Consider the following 19,938-nt stretch of genomic DNA (forward strand, 5'->3'; position numbering starts at 1 on the left):
ATACGCCAGCACTGCACATATGAGCTGTGCCCAACGCAGACATAGTGTGGGCCACAGCAAGTGCTCCGGGGCCTTCAGTTATTTGAGGTTCTTTCCAGCTGGAGTCTCTTGGGCTGACCTTTTACTTCTGTTCTTCCCCTTTCCCAGGATTGATGTATCTCAGAATGATCTTCCTTGGGAGTTTATGGTTGACCGTCTTCCTACCGTCTTATTTTTTCCCTGCAACAGGTAATGCTGAAATTTTTCAGGATAGGGGCAGATGGGGTTCTTTTGCTGAAAATGAAATGAGTTTAAGATGCTTCACAGAAGTGAGATGTAAATTAATAGCTACTACTAAACTACTTTGAATAAAATATGTCATTCAAAACATGTGCCATTAAGGACTGAAGGTAAAAGGCTTTGTTGTTAAGGTGTCAGGTGTGGTGTTTGTTATAAGAGGTTTGTTTGCCCAGCCCAGCGTGTATGTTTGACGGGAGCATGAATGTGGCCATCAGAACTGCTTTGCTTCCTTGGCCTTCTGTGTATAGTGGGGATGCAAAGTGCCCAGTTCATGTGGGGCAGAGCAGCTCACTTGCTGAGCATTACAGAGGGTCAGGTCCTGCCTGCCTCAGGCCCCCACACATGTCCCTTCTTACTGGGCCCTGCCAGTGACCACCTCATCCCTCTTGTGCAAGGAGGAAATGGAGGCTCTACTGCCTGCTGCATCCCCTCTCTGGGGTTCCAGGAACCTTCTCCCCACAGATGCAGGCTTCTGTGGAGGTCCTCTATAGGGTCGTCACCACATGTCTCAGTGTACTCCAAGTTCAGGGGCACAGCAACTATCCTGAAAGCCCAGCAGGCAGGGAGGGGATATTAGCAAAGGGACCACAGCTGGGCAGTTAGTGAATGTGGGTGCCCATGTTTTGGTAGAAAGGGAAATGAACTCTTGGCCTTTGAACACCTGATAAACCAGATGTTCTCTCCCTTTTTACACATTCGCTTTTGTTTTTAAAAGGCTGAGTCCTCAGGGACCCAGTCACATTGCTTTGACAGTATCTGTACAAGGAACGGCAATTGTAGGATCGTCTCACTTAGGTTCCTAATGCACATGTGACATGTACCGTTTTAATTTCCTTGCTTTATTGCAGCCACTGCTATGCTTTTTGTGTTTCTCTATGAGAGTGCTTCCTTTGTAACATAGTGAACCATTTCCTTGTTTTTTCCTTTTTATCTCAAAAAAATTTTGCTGGAATACTTCCTGTGGCAGGAGGGTCCTGTCAAATAGCACACTAAAAGCAGAGAGTGACTCACCCTGTCACTGCTGACTGTTAGGACGAACCTTTTTCTTTCTAAGAAGCCATTTATAGTGCCACATATCAAGCGGTTGTGGACAGTAACACAAGCATTTTCATCTGTGTCAGAGGTTGAGCAGAGTTGTAATGACATGTAATTTTCGAATTCCAAACATACTTCCGAAAAATAGTAAAGTCATCACACCCAGCACATGCCATTGCATGGAGAAGTTCTCAGCAACAAGAGCAAATGACTGTGTATCAGGACAGAGACACACACACATTCAGAGAACTGGTGTCAGGGGTTGTGTTTGGGCCCGCATCTGGGGTGAGTGTCTCATCCTAAAGCCTCCAGATGTAGCCAGCATGGAGATGAACCCATGCCACAGACCGACCCTGTGATGGCAGTCACCGCAGCCCCTTACTGGTGTCCTTGAGCAGAGAAGTCCAGGGTGAATATTGAATATGAGAAGACCACCCAGGTCTGTTTTCATGGGAAGAGCTTTGGAATGGAACTATTATTATTTCCTAAAAATAAATGATGGTCAGCAGTGAAGCAAGCTCCTCATAAACTGGTCCAAAGTGAACATTCAGTTTACTCAAGAGGTAAATGGGCAAAGGATATGAGCTGACAGCTTGAAAAAGAGGAAATAAATGAAAAAGATTGGTTGATAACATGTAATGAGACCCTTTTCATGGTACACAGGCTTATGTTCTTTTTAGTGAAAAGACTATAAAAGTATATATGTGTTTTGATAAAATACAAATTTGTGAGTGCACTGGGTGAGCGGGAGGGAAGATGTCAGTCAGTAGTGACCATTAAGAGAAGTGAGGATTACAGGTGTGGTCCCGGGGCTGCCTTTTGCATGCTTTTTATGTCCTTTGCAAATTGCTACGGTGAGCACATCTGTGATTTTTTAGTAATGAAAGAAACCTTAGGAAAGAGCTTGTGCTCTGCCACAGTGTGCACCCTGGGCTGCCTCCCGCCCCTGGTGGGGCCAGCCCTCCTGTGCAGGGGCACCTCAAAGCTGCTTTTCCTTCCACCACTCAGTGTGACCTTTCAAAATACAAGTGCCCTGGGCTGACAGCAGAAGGCAGAAGGAGGGGTTTCACTGTCATGTGTCTCCCTGGGGAAGGACCTCACTTCTTTTGAGGAGCAGCCTACCCTCCCTCAGGATTATAATCCCTTCGGTGGAGTAACTACTTTATACCCCCTTTTCATTTTTATATTTGGCCTTTTACATGCTAGAGGTATATAAACACACTCCCAGTGAATTTAGAGGAGAGTCAAATAAACAGAGCTTTTACCATCACACTTTCAAAATGAGTACTTTTCCGGAAGCAGTTTATTAACATTCTGTGTCCTTGATACTTCTGAAAAGTTTGAAAGCATTTTAGCACACCTATTAAGTAGATTCATGAAGACTGCTCCAGAAACTCTCAAACAGCATGCTTACACATGTCATTTTCTGTCCTGAAACTGTCTCCAGATACACACTGAGGTATCTTGGCGGCTCTTTCCTGGGGATGATTTGCATTTCCTCTCCGTCTTAGAAGACCAGGTTTGGGTTGCAGAACTTGGCGGCAGATTCAGCCTCTGCGTGTCCGTCCTCGCCCACATTTTCCAGAGGCCAGGATGTTTTTAGCTGTTGACTGAATGGCTGGGAGGCCCACTTGAAAGCTTACAGGTTAAGAAAACAAGGCCTTAAAAGGAAAGTGTGGCTTTATACTTAAGCCCAAAATGTTTGATTATTCCATTTACTGGCGAGTTTCCATAAGCATTGTATAAAATGGGGCATATGTCTGATTTAAATTTCCCATGATTTTTATTTCACAGGGAAAGGACTACTCATTAACAGGACACCGTTTGTCTTTTCTTAGGTATTTGGCTTGGGGGCTTAGTGTGAGGAGAGGGTATGCAAGCTTTTAATGAGTGACTTCTGGGTTGTTTTTAAGGAATGCTGTGGTTTTTAGATTAGTACCCACAGGGTCTTCAGGCGGCCCTCGCTGTTGTAGCAGTCCTGTGAGGTAGGTGATACTTGCTGCCCCCTCCTACAGATGAGGCAGTGCAAGGACACAGAGGGGCCCCTGTCCGGGACCTCATCCAGTGGCAGCAGCCCTAGGGGACACCCCTGCCCTTAGCCGCTGCTGCTCTGGTGCTTGAAGGCCACATAGCAGCTGTTTGTGCCCACCTCTGGCTTCAAGCTGGTGATTCTGATTTAGTTCAGCTGTATTATGTACACACAGGTAAATGAATCTGTGGTAGAAACTTTCGTTGTCAACACAATAAATGACAAGTTCCAAAAACGAATTTTCTGTATCAGGACTTGAAACGAAGCCTTGCAGAAAACCCCCTTCATGTGTCACCTCCATCGTTATCCTGTGCTGGCACACGGGCATCTTAATTCCTCAGTCCCTTATTTAGCCTGTTTATCAAGGGTAACATCTTCCCTGCTGTGGCAGTGAAAATGTCTCCAGATGTTGCCAGTGTCTCCTGAGGGGGCACTTCCTCCCACCCCCACCCCCTTGGGTAACGTGTAATCAAATGCTGGCTGAAGAAATCGGGGAGTGTTTCAGGTTTTTCCTGTAAGAACTGTGGATGGCCATGAGAGTGGCATGGGTGGTAGTCCTGCTCCGGGATGCCCTCCTACCCAGCAGCCTGTGCACACCCAGTGCCCTGCATCTGGCTTAGGCTTGGGAGCGCTTGTCTTTCTTGGGAGGTCATGAGTGGAAACTGAGCTTGTTCCTCAGGAACATACGCACATTGGGAGATAAGCCGCCATAATTACAGAAAGAACATATGAGACAAACTCAGTTTTGCAGAGGTTTTTTTACTCTTTTTTTTTTTACTCAGGTAATACTTTTCCTTGCTTTCAAGAAGTAAAATCCTTGACATGTCTTTTGGTAGGAAGTAAACAGCCTGACCTTCAGTAGCAGTTTGGTTTTGAATTAAAAATGTGGGTGTGACTCTTGTCTTTGACTGTTTTCCGTTTCCAGAAAGGACCTCAGTGTGAAATACCCTGAAGATCTTCCCATCACCCTTCCAAACCTGCTGAAGTTCATTTTGCATCACTCAGACCCTGTATCTGCCTCCCAAAACTTGGCTAACCCTCCTACCAAAGAGTGTCCTCAGAGCGAGGTCGTCTTCCAGCAGGGGCACATCTCCCACCTGGAGAGAGAGATCCAGAAACTGAGGGCGGAAATCAGCACCCTTCAGCGTGTGCAGGTGCAGGTGGAGGCCCAGCTCTCCAGCGCGCGCAGGGACGAGCAGCGGCTGCAGCTGCAGAAGCAGGCCCTGGAGGAGCAGCACAGCCTGCTCCGGCTGCACAGCCAGCAGCTGCAGGCCCTGTACGAGCAGAAGACGCGCGAGCTCGAGCAGCTGGCCCGGAGGCTGCAGGAGCTGGCCGACGCCTCAGAAAACCTCCTCGCGGAGAACACGTGGCTCAAGATCCTGGTGGCGACCATGGAGCGAAAACTGGAGGGCAAGGATGGAGGAGAAGCCCTCACTTTGCTGGCGGAGGTGCACCCCGACCACCCTGAGCCCGTGGGGCCCCCCCGGCTACCTGCCAGCACCCCTCCGCCTTCCAACGTCAGCTCCACGCTGGCATCCGAAAGGAACAATGAGAACAGGACAGACTAACTTTTAAAATGACATGAAGAAATCACAGGTGAAAATTGTACATTGGGAATATATTTATGCAAATTTTATTGAAATGTATTGTAAATAAAGATTTTCTCAGTGGTCTAGAAAATCAACTTGAATGTCATTCAGCTTTTATTGAATAGGGATGACATCCCTTCCACTTATTGCACAAACTTGGTAGCTTTGAGACAAAAACAGTAGCACATTCCATTTGAAGACCTGTCTGAAAAATTAGTCCCTATTTTAGTGGCTCAGGGGCAAAGACTTCCCTCCCCACTCCCCGGCTGTTGCTTCAGCACTGACATGTGAGATGAAAGGTTAATTTAACTGACTAGTCAGAAAATTTGAATGCAACAGTTGGGCTACTGAGAAAGAATTCAATGGGAGGACATAACTAAGCCATTTGAGTGTGAGGCTCTGGTGTCTACACTAAAAACTAGCTGCTGAGCACTAATCTGTGGTGGTTCACTGGGTCTACAGGCACTTTCACTTTCCTCCTAGAGACCTACTAGTGCCCCCGCCAGGCCTGCGACCCTCACCTGGCACCGCCATCATGCTGACAGGCCCGATTCAAGTTGCCAGATGCCATCCCTGGCAAGTGAGGTGCAAGATACCGAATCTCAAGAAGCGAAACTAAGAAAGTGGCAATTAATTTCAAAACCAGAATTCCACTAGGTAAGGTAAAAACCTGAGGGCAAGGCTGACAGGTGACCGTCATTCTCAGGGTCAGGCTGAGACAGAAAATGCAAAAGCCTCAGGTGCTCGTCAGTTACTCAGGTGAAGGACAGCCTGGGTATGTGCTGCTGACTAGAGAGCAGAGGTAGGCGGCTTGGAAGTTCGAATACAAGGGGAACGGATCAAACACCCATCCCTATACCTACGTTTTGCTTAGAAAGCAGCCTTCCCTGATCCTCAGTTGGCACCCCTGGACCTCCCACCTCCCACCTCCCTGCCTGCACTGTGTCCTGCTTACACCAGCCCACCAGGTCAACTCTCACGCTTCGCCATCCCCTTAGGGGCCCAAGACCTTTGCTCTCCTGTACTAAAGCCCAGCTGCCTTCTGTGGGTTCCTCAGTAACCCAACTACCATTCTCATCCCCCCTTTCTGCTCACATTGCCTAACTAGCCAACCCCCTCTCTCCCCAAGCTATTAATGTTTGGCCTCCAATTCTGGTATATGCTGCTAAAATAAGTGTCCCCTAAGCTCCCTCCTTGGGTCTCTAAAAGCAAATTGGTTCAACATGCTTTTCAGAGGAGCCACCGTCAGCCTGCCCGGAAGGCTGGAGCTTTGAGGGACTGGGGGTGACTGGGGCAGCTGCAGGCCACCGAGAAGCGAGCACCCTGCTCATGCTAATGCTAAGGACCAGTGCTCTTCAGGGAAGGCCAGGGATGGCCTCCAGTTTATTACCAAGGATGACTACACAGGCCACATCATCATCATAGTTTAGAATGTGCTTGCTTAACAGTGGTGGGATTAAGAAATCTAAACGAGGTCATGTAGAGTATACACAAGGGGCAGCTTGGAGACCAGAGCTGTGGGGGCCACTGGCCTAAGAGCCACCAACCCCTCATCTTTGCAAAAACCAAGTCCAGAATCCGAAACTCACTCTCCCCAGGGGACCCGCTAGGCACGGCTGTCGGGGAGCTCCCGTGTGCATGTGCACACAGAAATGACCTCTTAAGAGCCGGCTCGGGGGACTCCCAGGTGACCCACTGAGGAAAGTGAAATCCAGTACCCAGCCGGTGGGTACTCATCTGAGAAGGAAAGAAACTAATTTGTGAAAAGGGAAGGGAGAAAAACCTCAAAGTCCGTTCCCCCTCCCCTCCAGTGCACAAGATATTAAATACAACAACACAGTTTCCCCTGGGCCAGCTGGATTTCAGCTAAAGGTAGCCACCACGTGCACTGGTGTGTCTAGCGACGCTTGCGCTAAATACCGCTGGGTTGTGGGGAGGGATTGCTTAGCATGCACAAGACCAAAGGGGCAAGAAACTGCTCGGCCGCTGGGCACCTGGCAGCCTCGGGACCCATGCCCTGACTTGTCCGTCACCGGCTCCCAGGCAGCCACAGCAACTTCCTTGCAACGGCTCCACTATCAACAGGAACTGGTATTAACAACGGGATCTGCCTACAGAAAGGGGTTTATGGTTCTTCCAACCACTGCTAACCAAGCAGAAATCACCAAAGCACCCCAACTGGTCATTCGGCATGTCCTATCCTCTGTGTGCACGTACATATGTATTCCTAAAGGCCCCTATCCAGGGCCCTTGGGCCTTAACATGTCTAGGACCTTCCCCATAGCCTCAACTCTGCTCTCCATTAACGTGGTCAGTCCCAAGTGCTCTACAGGATATTTTTAAAAGTCAAAAACGCTTAAGCACGTGCTTCTGGGGCCTATTTACAGCTCACAGGTTTGTGAGTTCACACGTTAACAGTAGTAGCTCCATCAAAAACAGGCTCAGCTAAACATTCAAGTAACAAAAGCGCTATGGGGCCATGAACCCCAGCAAGGTCAGGTCTGCCCACTGCCTGCAATGGGCAGCTCCACCAGGAAGCTGAGGGGACTAGGGCCACCGAGTCCTGACTCAGGACAGCGGGGACCCCAGGAGTCAGTGGATGCGATGACGAAGCCCAGCAAGGCCATGCCAGCAGGTGTCAACCCTTCCTCTCAGCAGCATGTCTGTGGTTTTGCCCCTCCTGCGCCTCTCCGCTGGCTGCAATAGGCCCAGGAACCTCTGCATTCCAGCTCAGCCGTGGACTTCCGGGCCGCTGGGTGTCAGCTTGGCCTTCCTCTCCACACATGGTCCCTTGGCGGAGTACTGCACCAGCAGGAAGGGCTCCTTGGTCTCACCATCCCCCACGATGCTCTCCTCGTCCTCCGACTGGCTGATGCGCTGCAGCCGCAGGTAGCACCAGCAGCCCAGGATCAAGGCCCCCAGGGCCGCGATGGCAATGAGGATGACAATGACCGTGACCACGCCCGTGGTGGGGCTGTGGTCCATGATAGACATTGTCAGCACTCGGGGAGGCTTCTGCGGCGGGAAGCTCTTGGGGGCGGCCGGCTCAGTGAGGCTGGGACTCGGGCTGGACACGAGAGCCCTGGAAGATAAAGTGAGACGAGGCTACACTGGGGACCCCGGGGGGACCTGCAGCTCCCCAGCTTGGGTTGGCGCTTCATGGGATCTATTTTTAATCAGTTCTTAAGCCTGCCAGTCCTGCCCTCATCCTAGTGAAAAACACACTGGTTGGCTCTCGCTGTTTTCTTGTGATGTGACCAGCGTTTTCTTTGCTTACATGGCCCACCTGCATTTACCACCTTTGACACCTTCAGTGCTTCTACCAGACAGGAGCCTGAGATGCAGGGGAGGGGGGCAACTGGGACCTGCAACCCATGGGAGTGGAGGCTGAAAGGTCTGCTCAAGTGAATGTTTTGGAAGCTCCTCACCAATAGGTGTTCAGTAAACAGCTTGGGACTGAAAGGAGCCGGTGCTTCATGATCACAAGAGATGAGGGATTCAAAAGCAGGGAAATGCCATCAACCCCCCTTGGGAACAGGCAACATATGTAATCAACCAAGGTCTTCCGGAACACCCGTGAAGCATGCAGATGACAGCCTTTGCCCAGAGTGGAACCGGAGCCAGCCTGTAAAGAGCCCCGGTCCACCACACACCACCTGAGGGGGAAGCTGGCTACAGTCCCGGAAGGTGCAGGTGCTTGGGAGAGCTCCAGGGAGGGAAGGGCAAGGAGGCGTGGGACAAACGGGCCCCTGCCCTCACCAAGCTCAGCCTCTGGTGCAGGAGCCAGAAAGCAAACAGGTCAATACCTCAGATGCCTGTTGCTGCAAGTGCAGGAATGCTGTGCCAACAACACAGACCGGGCACCACACTGTTCAGCTGGGCAGGGCAGGTGATGCGAGCCCGGGCAGCTTGGGGAAGGACAGTCCTGGCAGGGGAACAGCCTCTGCACAGGCTCCGGGTGGCTGGAGCATCAGCGGGTTTGGGTGGAGGCTGGGACAGGGTCTGTGCGCTGGACCACCACCTCATCACCTAGTAGCCTCACACAACTCCCCCCACACTGGGCTGGGCCTTGGAATCCTCCTCCGTTAATGGGGCTGGTGAGGGGCAGAGGGCAGCACAGAAGATAAACAGCTGGGACTCAGGTCTTACTCTGTGTGATGCCAAGGTGCTGATGCCAGCAGGCTCCCCAGAATCCCAACACCCTGCACTTCTTTTCCTCCACCTGGCCGTAAACAGAGCAGATGACAGTAACTAACCCCTGGGTGTTTGGGGGATGTGAGGAGCCCCTGAAGCCTTCGCAGAGGGCCAAGAAATCGGCGCTCAGTAATAGGTAGTTGTTGAAACTTGTTTTTTTGAGAAGACTGACACCAACGCAGGTAGGTAGTGTTGGGACAGGCAGGCTTCCTTCTGCACAGGATGGAACCTGCTGTCCATGAGCAGAAACAACCTTAATTTGAAACTATTCTAATCCACACCAGGGAGTCTCCCTGCCACCCAAGGCCAGGTTTGCCTGAAGGTCAAAGGTGGCTAAGTCAACACCCCCGTGTCCATCCAGGCACCAGACCCCCGAGTACCACCCCGACACCCATTCCCCCATCTGTCAAGGGAGGGGGCGAAATCACCGCAGTCTGCCTCCCTTGTTACCACCTCCAGGCTCAGGCCACTGCCATCACTCTCCACGGACTCCTGGGTTCACCTGTGCAGGACACTGCAGCTCAGAGGAAAGGTCCCAAGTCCTTACAGCGACCTACGGGACCCAACACGATGTGCCCCACCCCCTGCTCCCTACTCCCACTGACCTTTGCCCACGTAGGTCCCTCTGCCCCTCACCCTTGTTCTGTGGGTTTCAGCTGGGCATGACCGTGTCCCACAGGGGACATCTGGCAATGTCCAGAGCTATTTGGGTTGTCACAACTGGTGGGGGAGAGCAACTGGTATTAAGTGGATAGAGACTGGGGACGCTGCTAAATATCCCACAGTGCCCAGCAAAGCCCCACGACAAGAGCCAGCCCCAAATGTCAATGGTATGGAGGTTGAGAAACCTGACCCAGTTAGTCCCAGTTCAGGCAGGGATGCCTTCCGACCCCACAGTCCAGGGGTTGTGATGGCATCTGGCTTCTGGGGCAAGGTCACCTGCTTAGCACCCCCCCACAATCAGACTGTCTGCTCTGTGAGTGGCCCTGCACACCTCGGTGCCCCTAAGTGTACAAGTGTTTCTGGCCTCTCCCCTGCCACCATCAGGGCTGCTGTCAACTCCCACAACCCCACTCAGCCTGTCCTTTCGGGCCCCCAGCCAGGACAGGTGACTGCCGGCCCCAGAAAGCCTGCTGGCTGCGTTGGCCCAACCTGTCCCAACCTCCACGCTCTCTTCCTGCAAGTGAGAACACCTGCTTGCCTCATCCCTCCCTGCGCTGGACCTCTTGTCCAGCGCCAGCTGGGGCCCTGCCCTCTCACTGGGCTCCTGGACAGGAAGGCAAGTCAGCATCAATTCGGAAGGGGAAGTGTGTGTGTACTGCGGGAGGAGTGGGGGTGGTTCGGGGGCAGGAAGTGGGAAATCAAACAATGGCAGCAAGACCTGGGGAGCGCAGCCCCAGGGGCCAAACCAACCCATGAGTCTGAGAGGAAGCCAGTGGTCTCCGGACTAATGAGGAAACTGAGGCAGAGGCAGCCTGAGCTCAAAGGGACCCTCTGAAAGGAGTGGTGACCTCAAAACCCTGCCTGCTGCCCCCATCCGGGCCAGGAGTGGGCAGACATGGCCCTCTGACCCCACGGGTACAGCCAAGTGACCAGGCCAGAGTCATGCCTGGCCTGTGGTCCCTGGCCCTCCCCTGGATGCGTTTGTTTGTTTCTTCACTCAGCAAGTATTTTCTAAGAACTGATCTTTTAAAAAATCTCATCACATGATCCCCTGCTCAGAACCATCCCCGGCATCAACAGAATCCAAATTCCCTCTTTTGCCTGGTTTCTTCACACCCTCCTTGCCCTCCCACCTCAAGGTCTGTCAACCTTCTGATCCTTCTGCCTGGAATGCTCTTCCCTGTGTTGGCTCCTCCCACTATTTGGGACCTCTCTGAACGAGTCTCTGAGGGATGCCTTCCCAGACCAGCCGCTCCGGACAACGTCCCCACCCTCCACTGGCCAGTGCCGTGCATGCCTTCATTTTCTCTCCTAGTGCTCTCTGCTACCTGGAATTCTGGGCCAGGGAACATGGATCCCTGGCTGCTGCCTCCCCCCCACCGTGGACAGCCTGGAGGGGGGCACTGTCCATCTCGCCTGCTGCTGGATCCCCAGCCCCGTTAGAGGCACACAGTAGGTACTCAATCATGTGGGCAGGGTGTTCCAAGCCCAGGGAAACGGTGGTGAGTCAGTGGAGACCCCGCCGTCATGGGGATCCCAGTAGGCGGCTCCCACCCTGGACCAGCTCCCTAACCCTGAAGCCACTCTCTGGACCTTCGGGTTGGGTCCCCATGCCTGTCTGACAGACTCAAGGAAGCTGGCAGCCTGCATGGGAGGTCAGGCCGCAGCCTGAGGGCGGGGGCCAGAGCACCATGTGCCAGTGGCTCCCGGGCAGGCCTGAGCCCAGGGAGCGCAGCTGTGTCCCCAAGCTAGAGGGCGGGGAGGTGAGAAGGCCGCTGAGGAGCAGGGCCCAGAGGAGACCTGAAGCATGAGTGCGGCTCGCCAGATACCCCTGAAGCCCCTTGGCCTGGCTGGACCCCACCCACTCAGCCTCTCCTGGTCCTCCCTCATACCCCTGAGCCAGGGTGTCTCCTGCAAGCCAGCTACCCCTCACCCTTATCCAGGAAAGCCCACAGGGTGGGGCAGGGAGGGCCACAGCTTGGGCTGGGTACAGACTCACAGAACAATCATCCAAGTAGTTAGCATATATTCCATACAGTCACTGCAGGCTCCCGACGACCCCATGGCTAATGCGAGTCCCCTCATCACCCGTTTTACAGATGACACAGCCACAGAGAGCTTGAGTGGACTGCCCAAGTGAAGGGCGAGAAGGCAGATGACCCCAGAAGTGGGGTCTGGCAGAGCAAAGGGAGGGGTCTCCTGAATGCCGAGGGCTGGGCCAGCCTGGGGGCCAGAGTGTAGCCAGGCCTGCAGTCTCTGGGCACCCTAGGGGTACACCCCCAACCCCTATAACATCTCAGTCAGGATAAAGGCTGGCACTGGAAGTCTAAGGCCATTTGGATCCCCCCAGGCACACAGGCCAGCCCTCCACCCTTCTGCTCTGAGGTCCCCAGTCCTTCCTTTTTCCACCAAGGGTGGCCTGACCCTTGGGTCTCACCCACTCCTCCAGGAAAAACTAGCCAGTCTGCAGAAGCCACTCTCTGAGCTCCCCATCCCCTCCGCCTCTGCCCACCAGTGGGTTCAGGACAGTTCACACCTCAGCCACCAGTGAGCTGAGGACAGGCATCTCCCACTGTCCTGCCATCCCTTGGAGGCTCATAGCTTGTCGAAGTGTCAGGTGGGTTCCAGTTACCCCTGCCTCTGCATTGGACCCCAAACCAAGCCTTAACCCCATTCCATGGGCCACATCACACCCTCAAGGCCAAAGCAGAGTGGATCTGAGTCCCCTCCTCACCCCATCCCACCCCTCCATTCACTACTGTGAACTGTTCTGATGCAGCCAAGCAAGCTGCTCCTAATGGCCTCAATTTCTCAGTGTGTAAAATGGGAATGAGGCCCTACCCCACTACCCAGGTTGTGGGGAGGGTGAGAAGGGATAAATATGAAAACCGAAGGTTCCATGGGGCCAATGGGTTTGCAACTCACTAGGAACTGTGCTTTCCTGAGGGCTACAGGGAAGACAGTGAGCCCCCAGCACCCACTTCCCCCAAAGACCTGCTTCCCAGGAGGGTACAGTGTCTGATTCAGGCCCAATGCCACAAATAGTCCCTTCTTCTTGATTAACTGGCAACTGAGTGTAGCCTGGCCCAGCTGGACACCAGCCAGCCACCCTTGTCCTGCGGCCTCCACCTTCTGGGGCTGCCTTGTTTAAAGGAGGCCAACCACGACCCCAGAGACTGCCCTTGGGGGTTAAGCCCCTGCCCCCCACAAAGCCATCTGTCAGGTGTGCCCACAAACCAGGCTCTGCCTCTTGAGGGAACCTCAGTTCACAAACCACAAACACTTCCTCCTGGCTTCTGATTAGGAACACAGGGTTGTAGGGACGACAGGGCACTGCTGGGCCCACCCAGTGCACAGGGATTCAAACCCAGGCAGCCTGGATCCACAATTCCAGATTTCAACCCCAACACGAGGTGTGAGGGCACTGGGACCCAAGGACACATCACACAAGGTCCTGCCCTCCGAAGCAAGGACCAAGCCCAGCAGATACTGAGGGGAGACTGATTACTACGGGGCTATGCCCAGCTCTATGGCTGGTGTCACGTCGGCCTCCACCCTCCACTCGTTGCCACCCCATCCTCCTGAAGAGGAAACTCGCACCAGAACCCCCTAGGTTCCCCTGCGCATAAGAGGAAGCTGCTGCAGACAGAGCCCAGGGGCTGTCCCAAGGTCAGTCCCGCTCTCCCACAGGCCTGAGGCTCATGCCCGCACCCTGTGACTCAGCCACTGGTCATTCTCACAGGCTACCCCAGGGTCTGCCCACTTGGCCAAACAACTTTGGTAATGGCAGTAGATGCCTGACAAAAGTTGGCGATGGTTACTATATGCCAGACTCCAAGCTGAACACTTCACACAGATCATCTTTCAACTCTCAAAACAACGCTGGGCTTGACCTTGTGCCCTGTGCCCACTTTGCAAATAAAGAATCTGTTTCAGAAAAGTTAAGTCAATTGCCCAAGGTCACACAGCTCAAAAGTAGGTGCACGGGGATTCAAACCCAGGCAGCCTGGATCCACAATCCCTGATTTCAACAGTAACACTAAAATGTTATATTCTTGATCCCCACCTCCCCACTCTCGTGCTTGAGGGGCCAGGTGAACCCCTGTGTGGCCTCTGCCAGGGCAGGTTGGGTGACCGAGGCGATTGTTTGGATGCTGGGGACACAGGGACGACAAGCGCCCTGGCAGCTCCCGCGTGCTAAGCGCGGGCGACGTGCAGGCGCGGTGCCAGGCGCGCTCCTCGCACCCTCTCATTTAACCCTGCCAGGCAACGCCGCGCTCTCCCCCGCTCTAACAAGGAGCTAGGCGAGGCGGCAGCAAGGCGCTCGGCCCAGGGGGCGACAGCTGGAGAAGCTACTCGGGTTGGCCTGACTTGGGCGGGGTGGCGGGGTGGCGGGGTGGGAGGGCCACAGACCTATTCATCCCCACGTCGCGCAGTCACCGCCGACGGTACCGGGCGCAAACGGTGCGCCGGGTCCTCAGTTTCCCCACCTGCGAAATAGAGGCCACATATCGCCAGGACCCTCACCCCATCCCTACCCGCCGGAGCCCTCCTCATCATCTGGGAGCTGCTGCCAGGACCCCCGCATCCTCCGTTATTTAAAAAAAATCCGGAGGTGTCCAGAAGAGCCCGGCTGCTGGCGGGGGGGGGCGGCACTGCGGGCCGCGGTGAGAGGCATGCACTGCTGAGAGGGAAACCCGCTCCCCTCCACACGGCCGTCGCCCCCCGCCGCCTCCTTTGTGCTGATCTCGCCGCAGCGCAGCGGACAAAGAACCCCCGCCCGCGGGCGCGGCCCTCCTGAACAGACCCTCCTCCGAAGCCGCGCCCCCGCCGCCGCCGCCCCGAGACCCCCGGGCCGCCCCGCGCCCGCCCCTACCCCACCGAGGGCTGCCCCTTCCCCTCCTGCAAGTCTCCGCCAGGCCTGAGAGCCCAGCCCGCCGGACCCCGCTCACCATGGCGCCGCCCGCAGCCCGGTCCGATTGCCCCGCAGCAGCCCAGCGAGCCCGGCTCTGCTCGCCCGCCCGCCAGCCGGTCGGGCCGCCGCGCACCGTCGGGACGCAGGATCCCCGCTCTGCGGCGGGAGGGGCGACCCCGGCCCCGCCCAGCAGGGGAAGGCCGCCTGCGCGGCCAATGGGAGCGCGCGCTGGGACGGCGGGGAGGGGCGGGAAGGGGCGGGGTCACGTGCACGCGGGCGGGAGGCCCGCGCGGGGCGGGGGCTGCACGCCGCTTGCGGAACGCGGGGCGCGGGGGGCGGGTTCCGCCTCGGCTCGCGCCGATTGGGCGCCGATTGGCTGGAGCGTGGGGCGCGTGGCCCGGCACCTCCGTCAAACCCTCGGAGATTGCCCTAGTTTTTGCCCGCTGAAAGGGGGAAACTGAGGCGCTCGGCAGGTAAGAGTGTCGCCGGAAATCGGGACGGGGCGGAGTGTTCTACGAACACCGCAAATAAGGACCCTGCCCACGCGGAGTTCTCATTCTGCAGCGGCCTAAGGCTGCGGCGAATTTGCAGTCCCTTGGCCGCTTATAATCATGGTTACTTAAAGCAATAACCCTGTGGTTAGAACCCTCCCGCCAAGTGCCACGACCTGTACTAACCCTTCAACACATTTTATCTAAACGACCGGGGAAGGGAGAACTACCCACTGTATAGCCAAGGAGGCCGAGGCTCCCAAGGGCTGAAGTAGCACAGCCAACTCTTGTAAGAGGCAGGATTCAGGGCCAGGCCTGTCTGCTTGGGAACAAGGCACCAGCTAGTGCAGCAATCTCCACCTGTCCACCCAGCCAGAGAACACCCCCACTGTGGCCAGCTGGGGCCCACACCAAGGGGGAGAGTGGGTCCTTGACGGCCTCTGTGGCCCAAGGCCTCTGGGTCACCACCTCTGGCTTGGAGGGCAGGAGGGAGGCAGGTGGAGCCCCTCATCCTGGGAGCTGGGGGGCTTGTCCCCCTGAGAGTTGACCCTGGCAGTTGAGGGAGGGCCCAGCTCACAGGGTGGTGGTGCCAGGCTCTCTTCCCTCCCTCCAGCCCGGTGGTCTCTCCGGGCGGCTGTTTCCCACCTCTGGGCCTTTGCCTTGTGATTCCCTCGCACTGAAACACTCTTCCACTCCGGCTTTCAGATCTCAGCTTCAGTGTCTTTCCTCAGGGGGGCCCTCCCAGAACTGCATCCAAGAGTGTTGTTATCCTCCCTGCCCTGCACTGTGAAATTGTACATTTTCCAGGGAGCGTGATTAACTTTTGGTCTGTCTCTCCACTGGATTAGGTCCGTTCTGTTCATTGCTGTGTATGCAGAACAGACCTGGCACACAACAGTAGGTGCTGAATGTCCGTTGAATGCATGCATGCATGAATGAATGAATGAATGATCTGATTGCAGACTCCAGTCCTGGCCCAGCCACACCCTAGCCTAAAGGCCTGGCCCAGATGGTGAGCTGGGGATTAAGCAGGAATGGGGGACAGGGAGGCAGAGGGAGCCCAGAGCAGATGCCCAGTGCTGCCCTCCAAGGCTCGTGCCTTCTAAGCCGCACCTGGGAGCCCAGAGTGGATAGAGGCAGGTTCTTCCCCCGGAGCCAGTTCCAGGGGCCTCTGCAGTCCCAGCCTCAAGTTGACAAAGACCTCGTTAGTGGTGAGGACGTGGGAGGGACAGGGCTTGGAGCCCCAGGGCCAGGGCTTGCAAACCGATGGCAGAGGCAGGGACCCTTTGTGGGGACAGATTCTGGGTAAAAAATGGTGAGAGCAATGCAGCGTGACACAGAAGTTGGGAGTCAGACTACCTGGGTGTAAACGCAGCCTGACTGCTGAATATAGCTTTGGAAAAGCAGCCTAACCTCTCTGTCCCTCAGTCTTGGCATCTGAAAAATGGGAGTGATATTAAGGTTGACCTCACAGGTTGGTTGTGAGCGCATCCAGGGCTTGGTACAGAGGAAGGAGTCCCACCCATCCACTACTAACATCAGTACTGGGTGTGGGGGTGGCCTTGGGCTTCCCCATTTTGATCTTGGGCAAGTCACTGTACCTCTCTGAACCTCAGGCTCCTTCTTTTTACAGTGGGTCCCATGAAATCTGCCTCTGGGGTGCTGGGAAGTGGGAGGCTAGGAGTAGCCCATCTGTGCCCAGCCATCATCTTACCCAGAGTGAGTTGCTTCAATAATAACAATAACAATAAGTAATAATAATAGCAGCAAACACTGTTCTAAGCACTACATATGCAGAAACTCAATTTAATCCCCATTTTACAGTTGGGGAAACCAAAGCACAGAATGTCACATGTGTGCAAAAATCACCTGGGAGGTTCTTGTTAAAGTGTGGATTCTGACTCAGTAGGTCTGGGCCTGATATCCAGCATTTCCCACAAGCTGCTAGGTGGTGCTGGTGGTTGGTGGACCACACTTCAAGCAGCAAGGTGCTAAGGCATCTACTAAAGGTCAACTGGTGGGTAAACACTGGGCCTAGATTCGAGCCCACACCGCAGCCTGCAGAATCCTGTGTGTAACCACGACCCTAACTGCCTGCCCCAGCCCCCAGCTTTCTCCCCTACAAAGAGGAGGCAGGAAGTATAGCTCCCCTCCCCACGCCCATTTCCTCCCTCAGGGCCCCAACCACCTCCCTTCATGGCGACATCTGGCCTGTGGAACTGCCCTCCCCCCAGCTTCCCAGGGGTCCTCCCTATCAAGGGTATGGAGCCTCTCAGATGTTCATTAGTCAGGAAGATAATTAAGGGCGAGGGATGAACTTGCCCTGGCTCCCTGGGGCTTTCTGGGGCTCAGCTAGGCCTGCCCTGTGCCAGCCTGGCCCTGAGCCTGCTTCCCTTGGAGTGCCAGAGAGGCTGGGACAAGGGAGGGGCTTGCAGGGGAGTGGAGAGGCCTCAGCCAGCCTCAGGAGAGACTCCCTCCGGCTGGGTCCCCCTGCCCAGCCCACAGCCACCAGGCTGGGTGGGCATCTGTTCCTGGGGCATAAGGGTGCCAGGCCTAAAAGCAAAATGAAAACTGCTTGGCCGGAGGGGAGTTTCCCAAAGGTTGAGAGGGGACACACTGGTGAATTCTGCAGGGTGAGGTTCGATGGGACACAGGGCGTCACTAGCTCTGAATCACAGCAATTCTCAGTCAAGGGGAGAAAGAGTCACTTGGTGTTAGGCGTCTTTAACAGCTCTCGAACGCTAGCCCAGCCCCTTTAGAACCAGGATGGAGGGGACCTTGGGCTCAGAATCTTGGGCGATCCACACTTGTGAACTAGAATTTAGCAATGTGTTGCTTTGTGCATATTTATGTTTATAGTTACCTTCCATGTTTCGCATAGGTATTGCTTTTCTGTTTATGATAGTGACATATCCATTCCTTTTTAAATCAACCTATTGATTTAAAATAAAATCAACAGATTGATTTAAAAGGGAAAAATAAGTGAATTAAAGCAAAATATAATGGGGTAACTGGAGACGTGGTACAGGGAGATGGAAGCAGTGGTGGGGGTGGCAGATGGCTGGCTGGGAGACAGAGTGACCCCATGGGCAGGAAAGCTCCTATCTGGGTTGTCCTGGGTTAAGGGGCCCAGTGGGCTCTGCTCTTCACTGCTGGGGTCTGAGGCGTCAGTGTGATGAGGAATAGCCTAAGGGGAGGGATCTGCATGCCCGGCCTGATGTGCTCCCCGCCCCTGCCGCCTGCCCTGTGCTTCCATCCGCACCACACCCCTGAACACCCACACCCACCTGAGCACCCCTGTTCATCGTCCATTCCTGGATCGTTCACCCATTCACTCTGTTTTCCATTCATTCACCCAGTCTTTACTGAGCACCTACGATGTGCTCAAGCATTTGTGCTGGGAAGAGTTCCATGAGCCAGACAGGCAGAACTCAGCCCTCACTGGGAAATTTTTTTGTGAACTTCCGGTACACAAAATTGTGGACAGATCATAATCCAGATCATGGTATTTTCTGTTTGGTCCTTGCATGACCTCTTTTATTAAACATTTTCTGTTATTTTAATCACATAATACATACCAGGCAAACCACTGATTAAAAGCTAGGACCCTAATAACAGCCAACACCCAGTCCTGAGGTCTCCCCATCCCTGCCTGGGGTCCCTATCGCCCGCTCTCCTATTTGTAGTCTTATTATACCTACATCCTAGAAGTATATTTTCAATTTTAGTTTCTTCTTACTAACTTTATTAAAAGAGTATATTAGTTTCCTAGGCTGCTGGAATAAATTACCACAGACTAGGTGGCTTCAAACAATGGAAATTTCTCTCTCCTAGTTCTGGAGGCCAAAAGTCAACTCATGGTGTCGGCAGAGCCACGTCCCCTCTGCAGACCCTGGGGAAGGGCCTGTTCCTGCCCCTCTCCCAGCTTCTGGGGGCTACCAACTGTCCCGGGCATCCTGGACTTCTAGATACTGCTGTCTCCACATGACCCTCTTCCCTGTGTCACTGGAGCTTCTATCCATCCCTCCCCCCACGTTACTGAGGAATAATTTGCCAAATATAATGGCATATATTTAAAGCATACAGCAGGATGATTTGATATCCATGTAAATACATACAAATAAATATTTCAGTCAAAATAATGAACACATCCATTTCACAGTTAACTTGTGTGGAGGGGTTGGGGAGGGGAAAGAATGCTAAGATCTATGTCAGCAGCTTTGTGTTGTTTTAGAACTTACTCATAGCTGGAAGGTTGTGCCCTTTGACCTACATCTCCCTCCTTGTCCCTCCACCCAGCCCCTAACAATACCATTCTGCCCTCTGTTTCTATGAAATGGGCCTTTTTAAAAAAAACATTGCACATACAGGTGATGGCGAACGGTGTTGGTCTCTTTCTTTCTGACTTGTTTCACTTAGTAGAATGCCCTCCAGGTTCATTCCATGTTTTTGCAAATGGCAGAATTTTCTTCTTTTTTGTGGCCGGGTAATATGCCAGGATATGTATATGTATATTATATATATATTATATATATATATATATATATATATATATATATATATATATAATATATATATGCATGAATGTACATGCATCACATCTTTATCCATTCATCTGTCAAAGGGTATTTAGATCGCCCCATGTCTTGCCTGTTTGTGGATAATGCTGGGGGTGCAGTTATCTCTTCAAGATTGTGATTTCATTTCCTTCAGATATATACCCAGAGCTGGGATTGATGGATG

At 53.8% G+C, this 19,938-nt stretch overlaps 3 protein-coding genes across 5 annotated transcripts in view; 2 read left to right on the top strand and 1 right to left on the bottom strand.

Annotated features, from left to right (window-relative positions):
- Positions 1-5,027, top strand: part of TXNDC11 (thioredoxin domain containing 11) — an 80,942-nt gene extending 75,915 nt beyond the window's left edge. For both annotated transcript variants that reach the window (XM_057487576.1, XM_057487577.1), the window contains 2 exons: positions 148-228; positions 4,269-5,027. In XM_057487576.1, coding sequence (XP_057343559.1) covers positions 148-228; positions 4,269-4,911 — 724 coding nt within the window. In that variant the 3' untranslated portion in view covers positions 4,912-5,027. The remainder of the gene's footprint in view (positions 1-147; positions 229-4,268) is intronic.
- Positions 4,961-14,885, bottom strand: SNN (stannin). Of its 2 annotated transcripts, XM_036920111.2 has the most exons (3): positions 14,742-14,873; positions 14,203-14,279; positions 4,961-8,014 (listed from the first exon to the last, which is right to left on the bottom strand). In XM_036920111.2, exons 2-3 carry the CDS (start codon positions 14,208-14,210, stop codon positions 7,663-7,665), a joined length of 360 nt encoding a protein of 119 aa, XP_036776006.1. In that variant the 5' UTR covers positions 14,211-14,279; positions 14,742-14,873; the 3' UTR covers positions 4,961-7,662. The 2 variants fall into 2 exon arrangements, with proteins under 2 accessions (XP_036776006.1, XP_036776007.1); XM_036920112.2 differs by lacking the exon at positions 14,203-14,279 and having other exon boundaries at positions 14,742-14,885.
- Positions 14,886-15,068: 183 nt separating this feature from the next.
- The window catches only part of LITAF (lipopolysaccharide induced TNF factor), a 127,143-nt gene continuing 122,273 nt past the window's right edge, over positions 15,069-19,938 (top strand). The window contains exon 1 of the mRNA XM_057487581.1: positions 15,069-15,177. The gene's annotated coding sequence lies outside the window, so the exon portion shown is untranslated. The remainder of the gene's footprint in view (positions 15,178-19,938) is intronic.

This window comes from Manis pentadactyla, chromosome 10, assembly GCF_030020395.1.
Source record: "Manis pentadactyla isolate mManPen7 chromosome 10, mManPen7.hap1, whole genome shotgun sequence".
NCBI lineage: Eukaryota > Metazoa > Chordata > Mammalia > Pholidota > Manidae > Manis > Manis pentadactyla.